We start from the raw sequence: 15,331 nt of genomic DNA on the forward strand, positions 1-15,331 counted from the left end.
TCTCGGCTGGCCTGGGAACGCCTTGGTATTCCCCCGGATAAGCTGGAGGAGGTGGCTGGGGAGAGGGAGGTCTGGGCCTCTTTGCTTAGGCTGCTGCCCCCGCGACCTGGCCCCGGCAAAGTGGATGAAGATGGATGGATGGATGGATGGATGGATGGATGGATGGATGGTACACTCGTTTGTTTATTTTCGATTCCTTGTTTATTTCGGTTTATTTGTGTTCTCATACGTTCCTTATTTAAAAAAAAAAGATTTAAAAAAAGAGAAGGTGAGAGATGTTACATCTCTCTTCACTTGTATTCCAGTCACTGAAGCAGTAGAGGTAGTTTGTAAGTGATTACAGGATGACACCAACCTCAGCAACAGGACCACTCTCAGCACCGACCACGTGTGTTTGCTTTTGGAACTGTGTTTTAATTCCACCTATTTCACATATAAGAGTCAGTACTACAGGTAGAAACATGGGTGTGCCATGGGTTGCCCAGTTTCACCCATTGTGGCCAACTTTTACATGGAAGAAGTGGAAAAGAGGGCTTTGTTATCCTACCCTGGAACACCACCAAGTCATTGGTTTAGGTATGTTGATGACACCTTAAGATGTGCCACAATTCACTGATCACATTAACTCGGTGGACCAACACATCAAATTTACCAGGGAGGATAATAATAATAATACATTTTATTTAAGAAAGCGCCTTTCAAAACACTCAAGGACACTGTTCACAAGCAATTACAACAAACAAAAATTTACAAAAATATAAGGATAAAACATAGAGCAAATAAATAAAATAAATTAAAGTAGCAGGATGGAAAAGCTTATGTGGAATAGGCTGTTGTGAACAGGTGAGTTTTGAGTCTGGACTTAAAAAGGGGGAGGGAAGTGATGGGGGCAGAGCCCCATGGTGGCTAGCCAAGGGGAAGGGATGGAAGGAGAAAGAAAGAGAAAGAGAGGAGGAGGATCTGAGACACCGAAAAGGAAAGGTGAAAAGGATATGAAGGATATGAAAAGTGGCAGGTTAGCCTTCTTAGACTGTGAGATTTCCATTAGTAATCAGGGACATTTAAAAGTTGATGTAAACCTACACATATGGATCAGTATTTAAGGTTTGACTCTCATCATCCACTGCAGCATAAACTGGGTGTCATCAGGACACTACAGCACGGAGCCAACACCATCCCCACAGACACAGCAGCCAGGGAAGCAGAAGAACATCGCATCAAGAAGGCCCTGAGTAAATGTGCGCAGTGGTCTTTGAACAGTGGTTGTTCACATAATAATCCTATTTTGCCACAGGAATGATGGTTGCTGATTATGTGCCTTGATGTTCTATTGTAGATATTCCACATTAATCATTAATGATTATTATTTCTATTAATCATTGTGATTGACAACTTTGGAGGCAGTATACAGTACTTAACCTTATACTTGGGAAGAGAAGTGATGCTCATTTCACAGCTGGTGCAAAGGCAACATGGTAGACTTTGAAGTGCAATATATATTTTTAAAAAGCATCAAATATTTGAAGCAGGAAGACAATTTCACACACGGGGTTTTCAGGCTTTCTCAAAGATATATAGATTGATACTATATTGATCCCACAAGGGAAATGTAGTAGTTGTAACTGATGTAATCAAATTGAGTGCTAGCAGTAAAAAAAAGTTGCCACGGCTGAGATAGTCTCACTTTTAGCCTCTCTAAACACACAGCATTCATACACATCCCATAATCACAAGCCTCGTCCTTCTATAGATCCTCAATATGGTTCATACACCTTTCACCCCAGTTTTAAATTCACAGCTTGTGGTCGAAGCTTTATTTGTGTTGCAAATTCTTTCCGCACACACTATATATAGGAGTCAAGCCTGCACAGGCTCAATGTTCATTGTTCATTTGAGAAACCTGAGATTTTAATAGGAGTGAGGTTTTGAGTGAACCCAGAAGGATTCATTTATTTCAGCATGTTGTTGGAAAATCCTAAATACCCACATAGATTTAGCCCAGCATTAGTCCAGATATCTCGATGTCATTTGGCTTGCAAATCTCTCGTGGCTTGTTTAAAGAACTATGCTCAGCTGGGAAGTCAGAATGCTGAAATATCACCAAGCTTAGAGCACAGTTCACCAGCTAGCACCGACTTCCTGCTTTCTTTATGTGTTTTTCCAATACTTCTAAATACTTAAAGGTGTGCAACAAATAAATAAATAAATAAAATGTAGTTACAACACCTTGGCCCAGCCGTGGTGATCCTCCAGGAAGTCCACTGATAGGGCGATCATTTTAACGTTGCGTTTACTGAACTCAGTGCTGAGTCTGGCAGCTCGGCCCAGCTCTGTGGTGCACACAGGAGTGTAGTCCCTGGGGTGGGAGAACAGGATTCCCCATCTGAAATGAGTCAGATTTACCATCATGCTCAGTTCGATCTCAGAAAAAAAGAAGCCTCATCCTGACCCAGTTTCCTCTCCGCATCAGTCTGCATTTCTTGATATTGTGTGTGTTACTGCTTGTTTCTGGGTTTCACAAAAGGACAACAGGATGTAAAACGAGTTTAGCAAAGTTGTCAAAAGTGACGGCAAAGTTGTTTTTCTCCACCTTGAGGTCAGCGGTCTGCACATAATCACTCAAAGGAGCGTTTTTTTCTCAGGTTTGACCTCAATTTCATTCGTTCAGCTTACAGATGCTCTCAATATCAGAAGACTTTCACTGTCTCACAAAGAGATGATTACTGATAGATGCACTAAGTGGTAAAGTGTTGTTTTAGACACACTTAGATCGCACTTAGACCACAATACCGTCATTACAGGTACAGTATGCAGATTTTAAAAATGCCACATGCAGTATTTCAAAGCAGAAGCGAAAAACCATGACAGGAACTACATCCCGCCCTCTCTCCCCGCTCTTAAGCGAATTCTCAATAAGTCTGTAAACCTGCAGCGTCAAAAATAAAAAGTCACAAAGTCTACTCACGAATCACCAAGAAATTCGTGGAGTTTAATTGTGCCGGTGGTGGTCTCTGCCTCGAAATCAGGAAACACGTCTCCGAGCAGCAGCCCCGGCATGCTGTGGCCGTGGAAGTGTTTAGTCCGGTGTGCAGTAGCTCTGGTGACAGCAGGTAGAGCAAAAATAAAGAAGAGGCGGAAACCACGCACGCACTGCCACAGCATGATAGACCCAATTTAGGTTCATAAAAAGCGCTGCGCTCTGAGCCTTTGGCGTAGTTGTGACACATTTTGCGCTCAGACCGGTGTCGTGAAGAGAATATAGACATTTATTATTATGAAATGTTTATTATGACACAACTAACAAAATAGTCAAACTTTACAGTCAATGCGGGCTATCTGGTTCACAAGTGATAACGTGTTCGCTGGGTTTCCAAGTTTAAAGAAAAAGCCTAAAGCTCAACACCGGACCCGTTCAACGAGCACGGTTTTGTGGATTCATTCTTGTCACGTGACAAGAGCGGTCCCGTTCTAAACTGGTACCATTTATCCCCTGTAAACCGGGCAGGATGTTACGAGCTCATCAGGGGCCATAAAGGAGAGCGGATACACGACCTACGGCACTGTCCAACCAAAATGTCCTCACCAGGGTCCAGGCGGAATAGTTGCCGTGGAGCTGCGTGTGGAAGCCGGGCAACTTTTGAATACCAAGTCCGTCGCCGGAGCTCCAGCTGTTCTTACTTTGCCTCTGGAGCGCAAACGGGAGACTTTTCAGTCAGTCTGAGTCAGCCGATATGTACTGTAACGCTCCGGTTTTTGCTGGCGATAGATCTATGGCTGTCCAAACGGCTCGGAGTATGCGCCTGTGAGGGGTCTGCATGGGGCAGCATACGGCCCTTGGTCCGGCTGGTCGAGTTCTCCGGTCATGTCATCCCGTGGCTCATCGGCACCGTGTACACTCTTCTCCGTGGACGAAGTGTGGAGGAGCAAGAGATCATGCTGAATTTGGCATTGGGTATGTATCATTACACCATAGTTAATGTTAGGATTTATGTCTTTAATGAAACAAAAATATGTTCTGATTTAATAAATAACACATCTCTAAGTCCACAGCCATCAACAGGCTCGATATTTACGTAAGAAGTGCTCCAAAGTCAAACTGACTTTAGCTGTCCGACGCTCTCGCAGCTTCATATTTATCACCACATTGCCGATAAGCCGGTGCGTTATTATGCACGTTTGTGCCATGGCCACAGTGGAACCCGTGGCATTCATAAGTGGCTCTCATGTTTGGTCAAAGCTAGATAACGTTAATAGCTCTTAATGTCCAGAGACCAAAATGAGTCCAACTAGTGCCAATTAATGCATTAGCAGGAGTAAATGGTGTCTGAGCGAGAAACAACTGCACGACAGCGATGGAAAGTTTTTCGTGGGAGCTGTCTGAGATGTGATCCACCGGTCATGGCTGATGATTTATTTGCACGTGTAAATTATATTTGTGAACTTGCAGCCTTGAGTTCAAGCTCTGTGCTGCTATACTGTATTGTGTTGTGGTGAAATGCCAGAGCTATTTCTGGCCTGTAAAAGCCCAGGATGCCATGGAGATTTGGAGATAGTATATGATGTTAGACCAATCAGGTATTGACCGGGTCAAAGACCTTTAGAATTTTTTTTCTAGGTCAATAAATTGAGCTGGTTATATGCTTTTACTTCAGCCTTGCTCAGTTCCCCAAGGTGTTACATTAAGAGTTCAACATGTTTAAAATCTCAACTATTGGTTGATTCAACTGAAATAAAATTCCACTTGACTTCAAAATGTTTAGCAGAGTGCTAACTAAAGCTGCTAACCATGGTTCACTGCAAAATTTGACCTTTGCTATAATGATGTACTGAAAACATCTGAAGATGTTTGAAATACCTAGATCTCAGTTCTTTAAATATCTGAAAGCCCTCATGGACTATCAAAGATGTTCAAATGTAATTTATTAGCTCCTAAAGCTGCTGAGCTCGTTGAACTTTTGAACTTTGGGCGAGGCCATCAAGTATTTGTAGAGTATTCGCTGCGGATTCAAAACCTGTGTTAGGAAGCTTGAGAAAGTTTGAAATTTGATGATAAATGAGATGATGGGATAGGATATTTAGAGACATCAAAGGAATTGCAAGGGATGTAAAAGTATTACTTAGCCAATTTAATGTTATTAGTCATTTTTGTTGGACACAGTGCCGATCATGTAGATTTAGCTCACAAATCTAAATAATCTGCCAGGAATATTAATGAGAGTAGGGTCATTTCCTCCAATTATGATCATGTAATAAATTCCAGGAATATTTTTTCAGGATTATGATAAGCATTAAGAAACAAGAATACAAACTGTGATCACAGCAGCAGACCGATTCTTTTTAGAGGATGTTAGGCTGAAGAGGTATCCTTGGTGTGAGATTAGACTGAAAAAACATCAATAGCTGCAGCATTTGGAAAAAAAATGTCTTGAAATAATTTGAAAACTGGACAATTATTCAAGAAAGCAGGGAAAATTTTTTACTTTTCCTCAGAGGACTCTTGACTTTAAGCCGCGAGGTGTGGAGCAATGTCAGTCGGCTGTTTCTCAGTATAAAAAATATATAAAACCGTATATAAGTTTTATATAAAACCTTAGTCTAGTAATTTTTTTTAATTAAAGAAGAAACTCAAACAAAGTCACCATGATTAAATATTAGATATAAGTTCAAGACAACTTTTCCACAGTATTTACATACTGCATGGTTACAGTAACACTGGTACTAGTAATCAAACCCTAAAAAGGCAGTCTCAGTTACCGGGGCAAGCTAACATAGGAAACCACATCATGAATTCACAAGCTAGTCGAAACACAGCCTAACTGAAATAATGATCACAGCACCGATAAAGCTTATGAAGCTAAACATTATCTTTACCACAAGTTTTTCTTTTGCAGAAATGCCCCATACTTGGCAACATCAAGTGCTCAATTAAGCAACTGCGTGCAACTCAGAATGGGGACAGAAAGTACAGCTAACTTAAGCGGGAAAACAAGTGTTTCAAAGCTGGTACAAATTAAGTTCAACACACTAAAGTAAAACTTTTGTTTGTCTTTACAGTGTAAATCTATAATTAACTGAAGCTTTAAATAAATGTATCAACAACTGAACAACTTCAGCTGCATTTTTTACTCATCTTTTCAGCTATTTAGTTCTTTTTCTACTATATTTTAAGGAAAATGTAATACTAATATTTAATAATAATAATAATTGTTATTATTGTAAACTAATATATATCTAATGCAATCTTGTTGTTATTTACATCCTCAACTTTAAAAACTACTCCTTCCTCCCCACAGCTCTGATTTTGGATTTGCTGCTTGTCAGACTTGTGAAGACTCTGGTCAGACGTCGCATGCCCACCCAGAACCGCTCGGAGATCCTCTCCACCTTCTTCGTGGAGCGCTATTCTTTTCCCTCCGGCCACGCTTCACGGGCGGCCATGTGCGCCCGGTTCTTCCTCGCCCAGCTGGTGGACACAGACTCCATGCGGCTCCTGGTGGTGGGGTGGGCTGCTTTGGTGAGCCTGTCCCGACTGCTGCTTGCAAGACACTATGTGACAGATGTGGGCTTTGGCTTGGCCATGGGCTACTGCCAGTACAGTCTGGTGGAAAGACTGTGGGTGACTTGGGACTGGTTGCAGGACGCGCTGCTCATTGGCCTGGGAGAGAGGCTGAACAGGGCTTACGATGGACTCTGGATGCTAGATGGGAAACATTAGGTCAGGTTTAGGTGTGTGTGCATGTAGGAAAATGTTGAACATGAGTGGGTAATTCTGAAATTCCTGATTATTGATGTTATTTTAGGATTCTTATATGTTTTAAAAAAATCTGTATCAGCGTTATGTGTTTGTCTTTGCGTTTACTTTTATTTTGAAGTAGAAGTATTAAATGTTTTACCTCCATTAAGCTGCTTGTTTGCACATCACTATTGATAATGCATGGACTTAATTTCACAAGCCTGAAACCAATGTTGAATTTATTTAATTAAATTTTCTATCTTAAAAAATTACTTTTTTTTTTTGAGTGTGTGTGAAAGTTTAAACTGTGGTATAAAAAAGAGACTTCCCCCTTGACACACTTCATGATGTGAGAATTTTTTCTGTGTTTGTTTTTCATGTGGCTTAGCCACAGTGTGTTTGTGTGAACATTGTTGTGGGGAAAGTCAACTCACACTCAACCAAGTTTCCATCAGCTGCTGCTGCTGAGTCTCCTGACTGTCATTGCACGGTAACACATTCCATCTCATCTTACAGTGTTGATAAACTGCTGCCACCGCCTCCTTTTTAACACACCGAATACCACTTCCAAAGCAAGCAGTTGGTACAGAAATCATTACACTCGATACATGTGGGTTTGGAGTTAACATGTTGAACAGGTTAAGACAGCAGATGCATGTGTAGCCTACATAAACAGCTGGAAAGTGTGACAAGTTGTGCTCAGGTTGTAAGTGGGAACGTGGGATATTTTCAAGCAAAGCTGCTCATTTTTATTGACTTTCAAATAATGCAGGTGAGCTGACGTGTGGGCGCGTGTCTGTCAGCGGTTTTATTACTCCAAGAAATGTGACAGAAGTAACCTCATCTCTTTCAATTTCATCGTGTGAATACATATACTCATATTAGTTAAACTTTTATCATCTAAATTTAAAGAACACAGTTGTGTTTAAATAGGAACAATTTTCTGAAAGCTTTCTGTAATTATAAAAGGAGGAGTACATTTATTGAATATACTGTGTATCTTAGAACCTCAATTCCAAAATAAGGTTGATATCCTGTAAATGTAAAATGTAACCAAAGCCAAAATACAAGGAAATTATATTTTAATCACAATACAGCATGGAAAAAATATCAAAGGTTTACAAAGAGAAAATATATAATTACAAGAAGAATATTAGCTCATTTTGAATTTGATGGCTGCAACAAGCCTCAAAAAAGTTTTGCCAGAGCCATGTTTAGAGCTGTAAGACAAATCCCGTCTTCTTTTAAAAGCAGTACGTTTTTCTCTCGGAAAGTGAGGGGCCTGCCAAAGATGCCTCCTGGGTGAGGTGTTGGGAGCATGTCCCACTGGGAGGAGGCCCTGGGGCAGACCCAGGACACGCTGGACAGATTACATCTCTTGGTTGGCCTGCCGGATAAGTTGGAGGAGGAGGCTGGGGAGAGGGAGTTCTGGGCTTCTATGCTTAGGCTGCTGACCCCGCAACCCGGCCCCCGGATAAGTGGAAGAAGATGGACAGATATTTTCTGATGATGCTTGAAATGTTTTCAGTTGGTGAAAGATCTGAAGTGCAGGCGAGTTCTGCACCCAGACTCTCCTACTATAAAGTTGTGCTATTGTAATAGCTGCAGTATGTGCATCAAGATTGTCTTGCTGAAATATGCAGGGCAATCTTGAAAATAAATTGGACTGGATGGAAGCATGTGTTGCTCTAAAACCTGCACTCAGTAATCATGCTGATGGGGCCTTTCCTGATGCGAAAGCTGCTAATTCCGCAGGGCTAATGCAACCCTTTTGAACTGAGCACTGATAATATGGTCCCCCTCGTCTTTGGGAGGACATGGCGTATGTTTTTCAAAAAGAATGTAAATTTTGGATTTGCCTAACCAGAGAACAGTTTTTCTCTTGGCCTCAATTCTTTCCTGGATTCAGAAAGGTTTATTTGCACGACAGCTTTAACCTATGTTTGTGGATGGCACGGTGAATACGTTCACAGACAGTGAATGAGTTCATGCAATGGTTTCCATGACAGAATCATACTTTTTTAAATTCAATGCAGACATTCAGAAATTCAGCAATGATATTCAGGCTTGTCCTTTGCACACAGTGCTTCCCAGAAACCTTTGATGACGTTATGTACTCTGAATGATTTCTTTGCAACTTTACACGGGAACATTCCTCTAAAATTGTTCTACAATTTGTAGATACAGTTTTTTGGTGATTGTCAACCTCTGCTCATATTTTCATCTAAGACGTTCTGCCTCTCTAAGATGCTATTTCTATGCCCAGTCATGTTGCAGACTTGTTGCCAATTAACCCAATTAACTGCAAAATGTTTCTCCAGCTGTTTCTTTTTAGTACCACCTTCTTTTCCACCCTTTTGTTGCCCAGTCCCAACTTTTTTGATGTTGTTGCCCTCAAATTGAAAATGGGCAATATTTCTATTTAATGAAAAATTATATTTTTCAGGAAGTAGCATAACAACGAGGAAGGATCTCTGAACCCACAGTCCAGCCCATCTAACAGTAGTATTAAGTATTAGAATGGACTAAGGTTGTCCTTATTTTATGACATAAGTTAACTTGGCTAATGCTGCCTGTAGATAAGCCTGTGGTTGAGGTTGTAGGTAATAAACAGCACATTAGCTTCCAAAGCTGAGCTCCTTTGCTGGTGCTGATTCTACGTGGCATGGTTTGTTTTTGTTTAATGAAGACGTAACCATATTTTAATGAACGTGGGCGATGCCTGCTAATGCTATTTCTAGCTAGCTTGTTTATTTCATTAGGATGCTAACTTTGGCTAGCAAAAAGGAGCTTAAAATAAAAGGTCTGTGCTTTCTACTCCTTATATTTTCAAAACAGCTTGTTACATTAGGTTTAACGCATTTGAGGTAAGTTTTTATTTCCCGGTACTGTGCACCTTAAAACAGATTTGTGCCTAAATGAAGGGAACAATGAGACATTAAAGACAATCCTATTGGTTTAGCCATCGCCAACGCTTACAGCATACAACGAAATGAAAGATGCACAAAGATAATTTATGCAGAATCTATAGCACTAAACTGTTCCTATATGGAATTGGTCTTGGTATTTCAGCATCAAGTTAGCAATAAAGAAGAGGAGCAAGTACAAAGGGAGTAACATGTTATTAAAGTGTCAGGTAATTTGAAATGTAACATTTCTATCAGGTCAGGTTTGTGGACTGCTGTCACAGTGTGTTGTTAGCTAAACATCCTGCTGCTGTATTTCATGGGGTAGTGAAAAGAATAACAACTGACTGCACTCAGAGATGAAGAAATACAAGATAGATAGGAGAGGAAGAGCAGTTATATTTAATGGTTAGAACAGCTCAGGGGCATTTGATGAACAGGAAATGTGCTTGTATGATGTGAAGTTTTTGTTTTTGTTTTATTTTATTTTATGAAACATCCTGTATCCTTTAACCTGTATTGGACTGTTTCACAGGGGTTGTGGTGCTCATGCTCTGTATTAGGTTACATAAAGTGTAGCAGAGAATAATTTGGCTTTGAGCTGATAATACTTAGCTTCATTCTTTGAATTCCACAATTATGCTAACCAGGTCTAATTTAAAGTTATTCTGAAGAGTATGCTGTCATTGTAGAGGATGCAAATCAACCGAGATGGCTTGTGAAATGTTGGATTACGTCCTGCTCAATTCAGTTGTGTACATCTACAAAAAGCAGTAAATCTGAGAACCACAGCACAGTCAGCTCTAAATTTAGGTATTGTAACCACTGTAGTCTACTAACTTGCTCTTTGAGGCAGCTATAGTCAGCAGTTGGAACGCTGCAGTTTGTGGCTTTGGCAGCTGAGGACATGAGTGCTTGGTTGTGACTACATTTTCAAAATGCAATCCAGAAAACAAAAACTTTATTTCATAAATTCATATCTTAAATAAAAAATAACATTTGCAGATTACAATTCTGTTTCATGAGCCATCAGTAACAATATCACATAACCACACTGAACAGCTTTACTGTATGAATAGTTCTTTGTTTTTATGCCACTCCTTATTTATGATACTAATGCCACAGAAATACTGTAAAATTCAAAACACATTGATAGCACAGCCTTGACAGAGCACCTGAAATGATTATTTATTTCATCTCTATCACTTGTTGTTGCATCAGTCCTGCCAACAGCAGTCCTTCTCTGTGTCCTCTCTAGCTCCTGCCATGGCTGGCCCTGCCCAGTCTGATGTCATAGGTGACCATGTGGAAGTTGTCCCAGGCATACAGCTTCCTCTGAGCGTGGTTGTAGTCCACCATGCTGTTGTAACTGTACTTGTTTTTGAAGGGCACGGAGACAGCTTGTCCCACACCAGTGGCTGTATCAAACGCAAAGTTGATGGTGGTGTTGGGAACAGTGTAGCTAGCAACTGTGTACAAACGTCCACACACCATGAAAGCGTTGGCCACTGTGTTCTTCTTAATATTAGTCTCCCAGGTCTTTTTCACCTCCAAGCTCTCGGGGTTCAGCTGTGAAATTACAATTGCACCCCTTGCTTTACTTGTACTGTAGATGGCCCACAGACCCTGTTCATCCACTGCTAGGTCAATGTCAGTGTAGCCCCCCCAGGAATAAGGGTGTTGGCCATGGAAGCCGGCATGAGGCAGGTCCATGCGGGATGCCAGATATTCAGAAGCCAGGTCGTAGCGAATCAGTGTCCGACTGCGTCTTCGCTGATAGTAAAGGGAGCCTCGGTACACAGTTGCCCCTGTGCTCTCCACAGGCTCTGGCAAAACCAGCACCTTCATTGGGAAACCTCGGGAGAACTGATCCATGTCTTCATATGCAAAGAGGTGACGCACATCTCTTCTCACTGCATCAATACGCCACACAGTGTTGTTGGTGTACTGAGGGCCTTGAGGCTCTGGATCCTGCATCCACACACCATACTTCCCTGTGATACTGTCAGATTTCCTGTGTGACACAGGATCTCCCACTGACACTAACTCTCCACAACCTGAGGGAAAAAAGCAAGTTACTTTAATTTAGACTCTAAATTTTAATTTGCTTAAAAGCTATAATGCTCGATTCCAACAACTCCAGTAAAACGCTACCTGTGAAGTTGCGACTTCCTTCATGGAAGACGTGGGATGCAGAGAACTCTGTCACTTCAGCTTTCATCTCCTGATATCCACTATTCCCAAAGTCATATGCGGGATCTGGGAGAGAAATACAAATTCTGAGCAAAACTCAAAAGTAACACTTTAACCTCAAAAGTTGTAAGGTCCCTGTTTTTTCCTCAGAGTGCTTGATGCTCTAACCCTGAAAATAATCACACTTGTGTAAACATCAACATGAGTGACGAAACCATAAAAAAAGACTGTGGTAAAAATTCCTATCCCCTTACTTAACTGGGGACAGTTAACTGCAGGCCAGCCTGTCTCTGCCTCTTTAGACTTTTCAAAGCACGAGTCTACCACAGAAACATTTATTCTGAAAAAAACAAACAAACATTAGAGCTGGCAAAAATTGCATAAAATATGTTTCTTCACAGATTTTATTTTATTTTTTTAAAAAGCATTATTTTGAATTTGTATGATTTTGTGGTTAAGAAAATGTGTTCTTTTGTGATTGACAATCTTTTAACTAAGATCATTTTTTATTTGTGTGGTTTCCCGTTACCCCCTGACTGGTACATACCATTGGCTGGTCTGTTTTCATGCTGAGTGCCCACTGAGGTGAGCGTCTGCTGGCAGGGTTTCTGCCTGAGGCTCTCTGCCTCCTGGCTCAGCTCAGCCAACCTCCTCTGCAGCTCTTGGATCTGCCTGTTTAGACGCTCCTTATCCTGCTGCAGCTGGTTTCTTTCCCCAGTAACCTGGGAATAAGCTTCCTGGAGACCTTCTTCTCTATTAGCTCCAACCCCAGTCATGGTGCCTTTGTCTACTCCTGCTAGGAGACGGCTGACCAAAGCTTCGAGCAGGGTGAGCCTGGACAAGACTCCATCCATCTCGCGGTTGCTTCCAGGGCAGCTGGACTCTTGTGGACTGGCCACAGTAAAGGTGTAATGACAATGTCCAGAGGGGTCATTGGAGCGGTGGAGAGAGGCTTGATCTTGAGCCTGGGTTTGGATTGACAGAAGTAAGCCGGACAAACTAAAGAGGGACACTTGGAGCCACATTTCAGAGGACTGAATCTTGTGGTATGTGGGAGTTTGTAGATGCAGTTGTCTAACCTCTCTTGTTAAAAACCTAGACTCTTTTTTAGACTCTCTTTTGTTTTCTTAAGCTAGTCTCTTTTCGCCTGAGTGTCTGATATCCTGATAATGCTCTGAGTGTGGGTATTTATACAGTTAACTCAGAGAATGGGAGGGGACGAGGAGTGTGTCGGGAATGAAATAACCGAGGGTTGTGGGGTGCTTGTGTAAAAGGCCACGTGTTTCTTCTTTTTGCTCGTGGTGGTGGAGATGTGTGCAGAGACAGCAAAAACGATGTGAAAATCAGTGGAAAAATGTAATGTTTGTTTACTCCTGTGAAGAATTCTTTTAGTGTGTCTCAGCAGTCGGTATGTCTCTGCAGGTTGTTTTGACTGGACAGCATCTCTTTATGTGTCTAGTGCGTGTCAGCTGCTGTGCTGTTTACTTCCTTTGAAACTGATAGTCTTTCTATTAAACCACTGTGTGATTAACCACAAATTCAGTTTATGGGCTCGGTGTGTGCGTACATTTGTGCTGAGAGGAAGTGTTTAGGATGCCAACATTCAGCAGCCAGGCTCGAAAGCAAGGCAAGCTGGTCCTTGAGAAGACCTCAGGGCAGACTGGAACTTATCTGTCCCAACTACAGCTGAGCAGGATGTCTGGCACAGGAGGCAGTCTGGAATGGAGACTAATCCAAACCCCATATTTTCTGCAAACGGCCACAAATTACAGATAAATTATCAAGACAAAAGGAAGTAATCATTCACTGTTCAGGCTGGAAAAACACAGAACTTGCAGTAAGCAGTCTGGAGAGATGACGCTGAAATTGCTGGTTGTAGACACCAACCTTCTGATATATACATACAAAATTATGACACAATTTTCAAGAAGCATTACTCAACTTTCACGTAACCTTAGAAGAAGCATTGCAGAGATGCATGAACTTTTCAAAAGACCAGGGGGCCCAACAGTCTGAATAAGACAAAGTTTCTAAAAATGGAAGACATTTAAGACAATTGTTACTCTTACTCTTATACCAAAAACCCAACATGCAGTTCTGAAAAGGAAAAGGCAAAAAAGCAGTGACAGAGGTGATAAAGTCTTTCCCAATATAAAAAAAAACTCTGCTTAAAAGAAAAATATGAAAATATTTCTCACGCTCCAGATGTTGATCTTGCAGCTTTGACTTCCCAACTAAAGAATTCGATCACAAATCTCGGAGTAAAAATTGATTCTGCACTTACCTTTGATGACCACGTAAACGGGGTGGTAAAATCAGCATCCTATCACCTCAGACGTTTAACGAAGGTTAAGCCCTTTCAGTGTTATTCATGCCTTTATTACTTCATGTTTAGATTATTGCAATTCTCTTTTAATAGGGGTTGGGCAGGGCACGCTTGCAACTAGTTCAAAATGCTGCAGCACGATTTTTAACTGGCAGAAGGAAATTTGACCACATCACTCTTCCAATTGAATTTAGGATCCGTTTTAAAGTCCTTTTATTGGTTTTTAAATCTCTAAATAGTCTGTCACCTGTTTATTTGTCTGACTTGTTGAAGCCCTACGTCCCCATTTGTTCCCTTCGGTCAGCTGAGCAGTTGTTGTTTTCGGTCCCAAAGTCACGGCTGAAACTTAGAGGAGACCGAGCGTTCGCTGTTGTAGCGCCGATGCTTTGGAATAACCTTCCTCTCCATATTAGACAGGCTACATCAGTGCCAGTTTTAAGTCCTTATTAAAAACCTATTTTTATTCCCTGGCTTTCAACTCTGTGGGTAACTGATATTTTTATTAATTTTGTTGCTATTTCTGGTTTCTGCTGTCTATTATTATATTTATATTTCGTGCATCTAATGCTAATTTGGCTATTTCGTTATGCACTTTGGTCTACCAGGTGTGTTTTTAACCCTCTTGAGGCAGGCGTAGCCGATTTGCAACAGTTAAAAGCTAACAACCTGATGACCCCACATACATATTTTATGAGTTTTTTTTTTTACTCAGAAGTACCACAGCAGGACTTGGTTGTGCATTAGCAACAAAAAGTTTAATTTGAGCCCGAGAGGGTTAAAGTGCTATATAAATAACTGATGATGAGCTGAAGCTTAGCAGAAGTTTGATGATGCAAAAAGAAATAACACAGTGCCCAAAAGTAAATCAACTACAGAATGGTTAAAACCCCCCAAAAGGGACCTCCCACCACATCTACAAGATGCTGAATTCAGATATGGTGGTTTCTGAAGCATGCACTCAAATGATTTCTCGTTGTGTTCACTAGTGCAAGTACTGCTGTCTGTGTATTTTTAGTTTACTCAGATTGTGTTTGTCTAAAAATGTGACTTATGTAAAACTCAGAATACGTTTTAAAATATATCAGAGCAGAAATCCTGATATATCCAGCATGTTCACAAGCTGTTGTAAGACAGTGCTGCCATGCAAGTTGCTCTTTGATGGTTTATATGGCA

The 15,331-nt window shown here is 41.1% G+C and overlaps 3 protein-coding genes across 3 annotated transcripts in view; 1 reads left to right on the forward strand and 2 right to left on the reverse strand.

Annotated features, from left to right (window-relative positions):
* Positions 1 to 3,628, reverse strand: part of LOC102208079 (peroxiredoxin-6-like) — an 8,138-nt gene extending 4,510 nt beyond the window's left edge. Inside the window, exons 1-3 of the mRNA XM_005741934.1 lie at positions 3,584 to 3,628; positions 2,966 to 3,097; positions 2,227 to 2,383 (exon numbers count right to left, since the gene is read on the reverse strand). Of these exons, the coding sequence (XP_005741991.1) occupies positions 2,227 to 2,383; positions 2,966 to 3,057 (249 nt within the window). The 5' untranslated portion in view covers positions 3,058 to 3,097; positions 3,584 to 3,628. The remainder of the gene's footprint in view (positions 1 to 2,226; positions 2,384 to 2,965; positions 3,098 to 3,583) is intronic.
* Positions 3,140 to 6,829, forward strand: LOC102204900 (presqualene diphosphate phosphatase-like). The gene is made up of 2 exons (XM_005742020.2): positions 3,140 to 3,952; positions 6,294 to 6,829. The coding sequence occupies exons 1-2, from the start codon at positions 3,574 to 3,576 to the stop codon at positions 6,713 to 6,715; spliced, it is 801 nt and encodes a 266-aa protein (XP_005742077.1). The 5' UTR covers positions 3,140 to 3,573; the 3' UTR covers positions 6,716 to 6,829.
* Positions 6,830 to 10,645: 3,816 nt separating this feature from the next.
* On the reverse strand, positions 10,646 to 12,974 carry LOC102208353 (myocilin-like). Its single transcript, XM_005741935.1, has 3 exons — positions 12,380 to 12,974; positions 11,794 to 11,898; positions 10,646 to 11,696 (listed from the first exon to the last, which is right to left on the reverse strand). Exons 1-3 carry the CDS (start codon positions 12,855 to 12,857, stop codon positions 10,894 to 10,896), a joined length of 1,386 nt encoding a protein of 461 aa, XP_005741992.1. The 5' UTR covers positions 12,858 to 12,974; the 3' UTR covers positions 10,646 to 10,893.
* Positions 12,975 to 15,331: the final 2,357 nt, after the last annotated feature.

This window comes from Pundamilia nyererei, unplaced genomic scaffold, assembly GCF_000239375.1.
Source record: "Pundamilia nyererei isolate P.nyererei 1_Seehausen unplaced genomic scaffold, PunNye1.0 scaffold00115, whole genome shotgun sequence".
Taxonomy (NCBI): Eukaryota; Metazoa; Chordata; class Actinopteri; order Cichliformes; family Cichlidae; genus Pundamilia; species Pundamilia nyererei.

What these genes read in the sequence shown, in the direction of transcription:
- LOC102208353 (XM_005741935.1), bottom strand. Translation starts at nt 12,857, where the DNA reads ATGTGGCTCCAAGTGTCCCTCTTTAGTTTGTCCGGCTTACTTCTGTCA. An exon ending in TGAAAACAGACCAGCCAATG is followed by an intron (nt 11,899 to 12,379) that starts GTATGTACCAGT and finishes TTTCTCTCCCAG; the next exon opens with ATCCCGCATATGACTTTGGG. An exon ending in AGGAAGTCGCAACTTCACAG is followed by an intron (nt 11,697 to 11,793) that starts GTAGCGTTTTAC and finishes TTTTTCCCTCAG; the next exon opens with GTTGTGGAGAGTTAGTGTCA.
- LOC102204900 (XM_005742020.2), top strand. Translation starts at nt 3,574, where the DNA reads ATGTCCTCACCAGGGTCCAGGCGGAATAGTTGCCGTGGAGCTGCGTGT. An exon ending in CATGCTGAATTTGGCATTGG is followed by an intron (nt 3,953 to 6,293) that starts GTATGTATCATT and finishes TCCTCCCCACAG; the next exon opens with CTCTGATTTTGGATTTGCTG.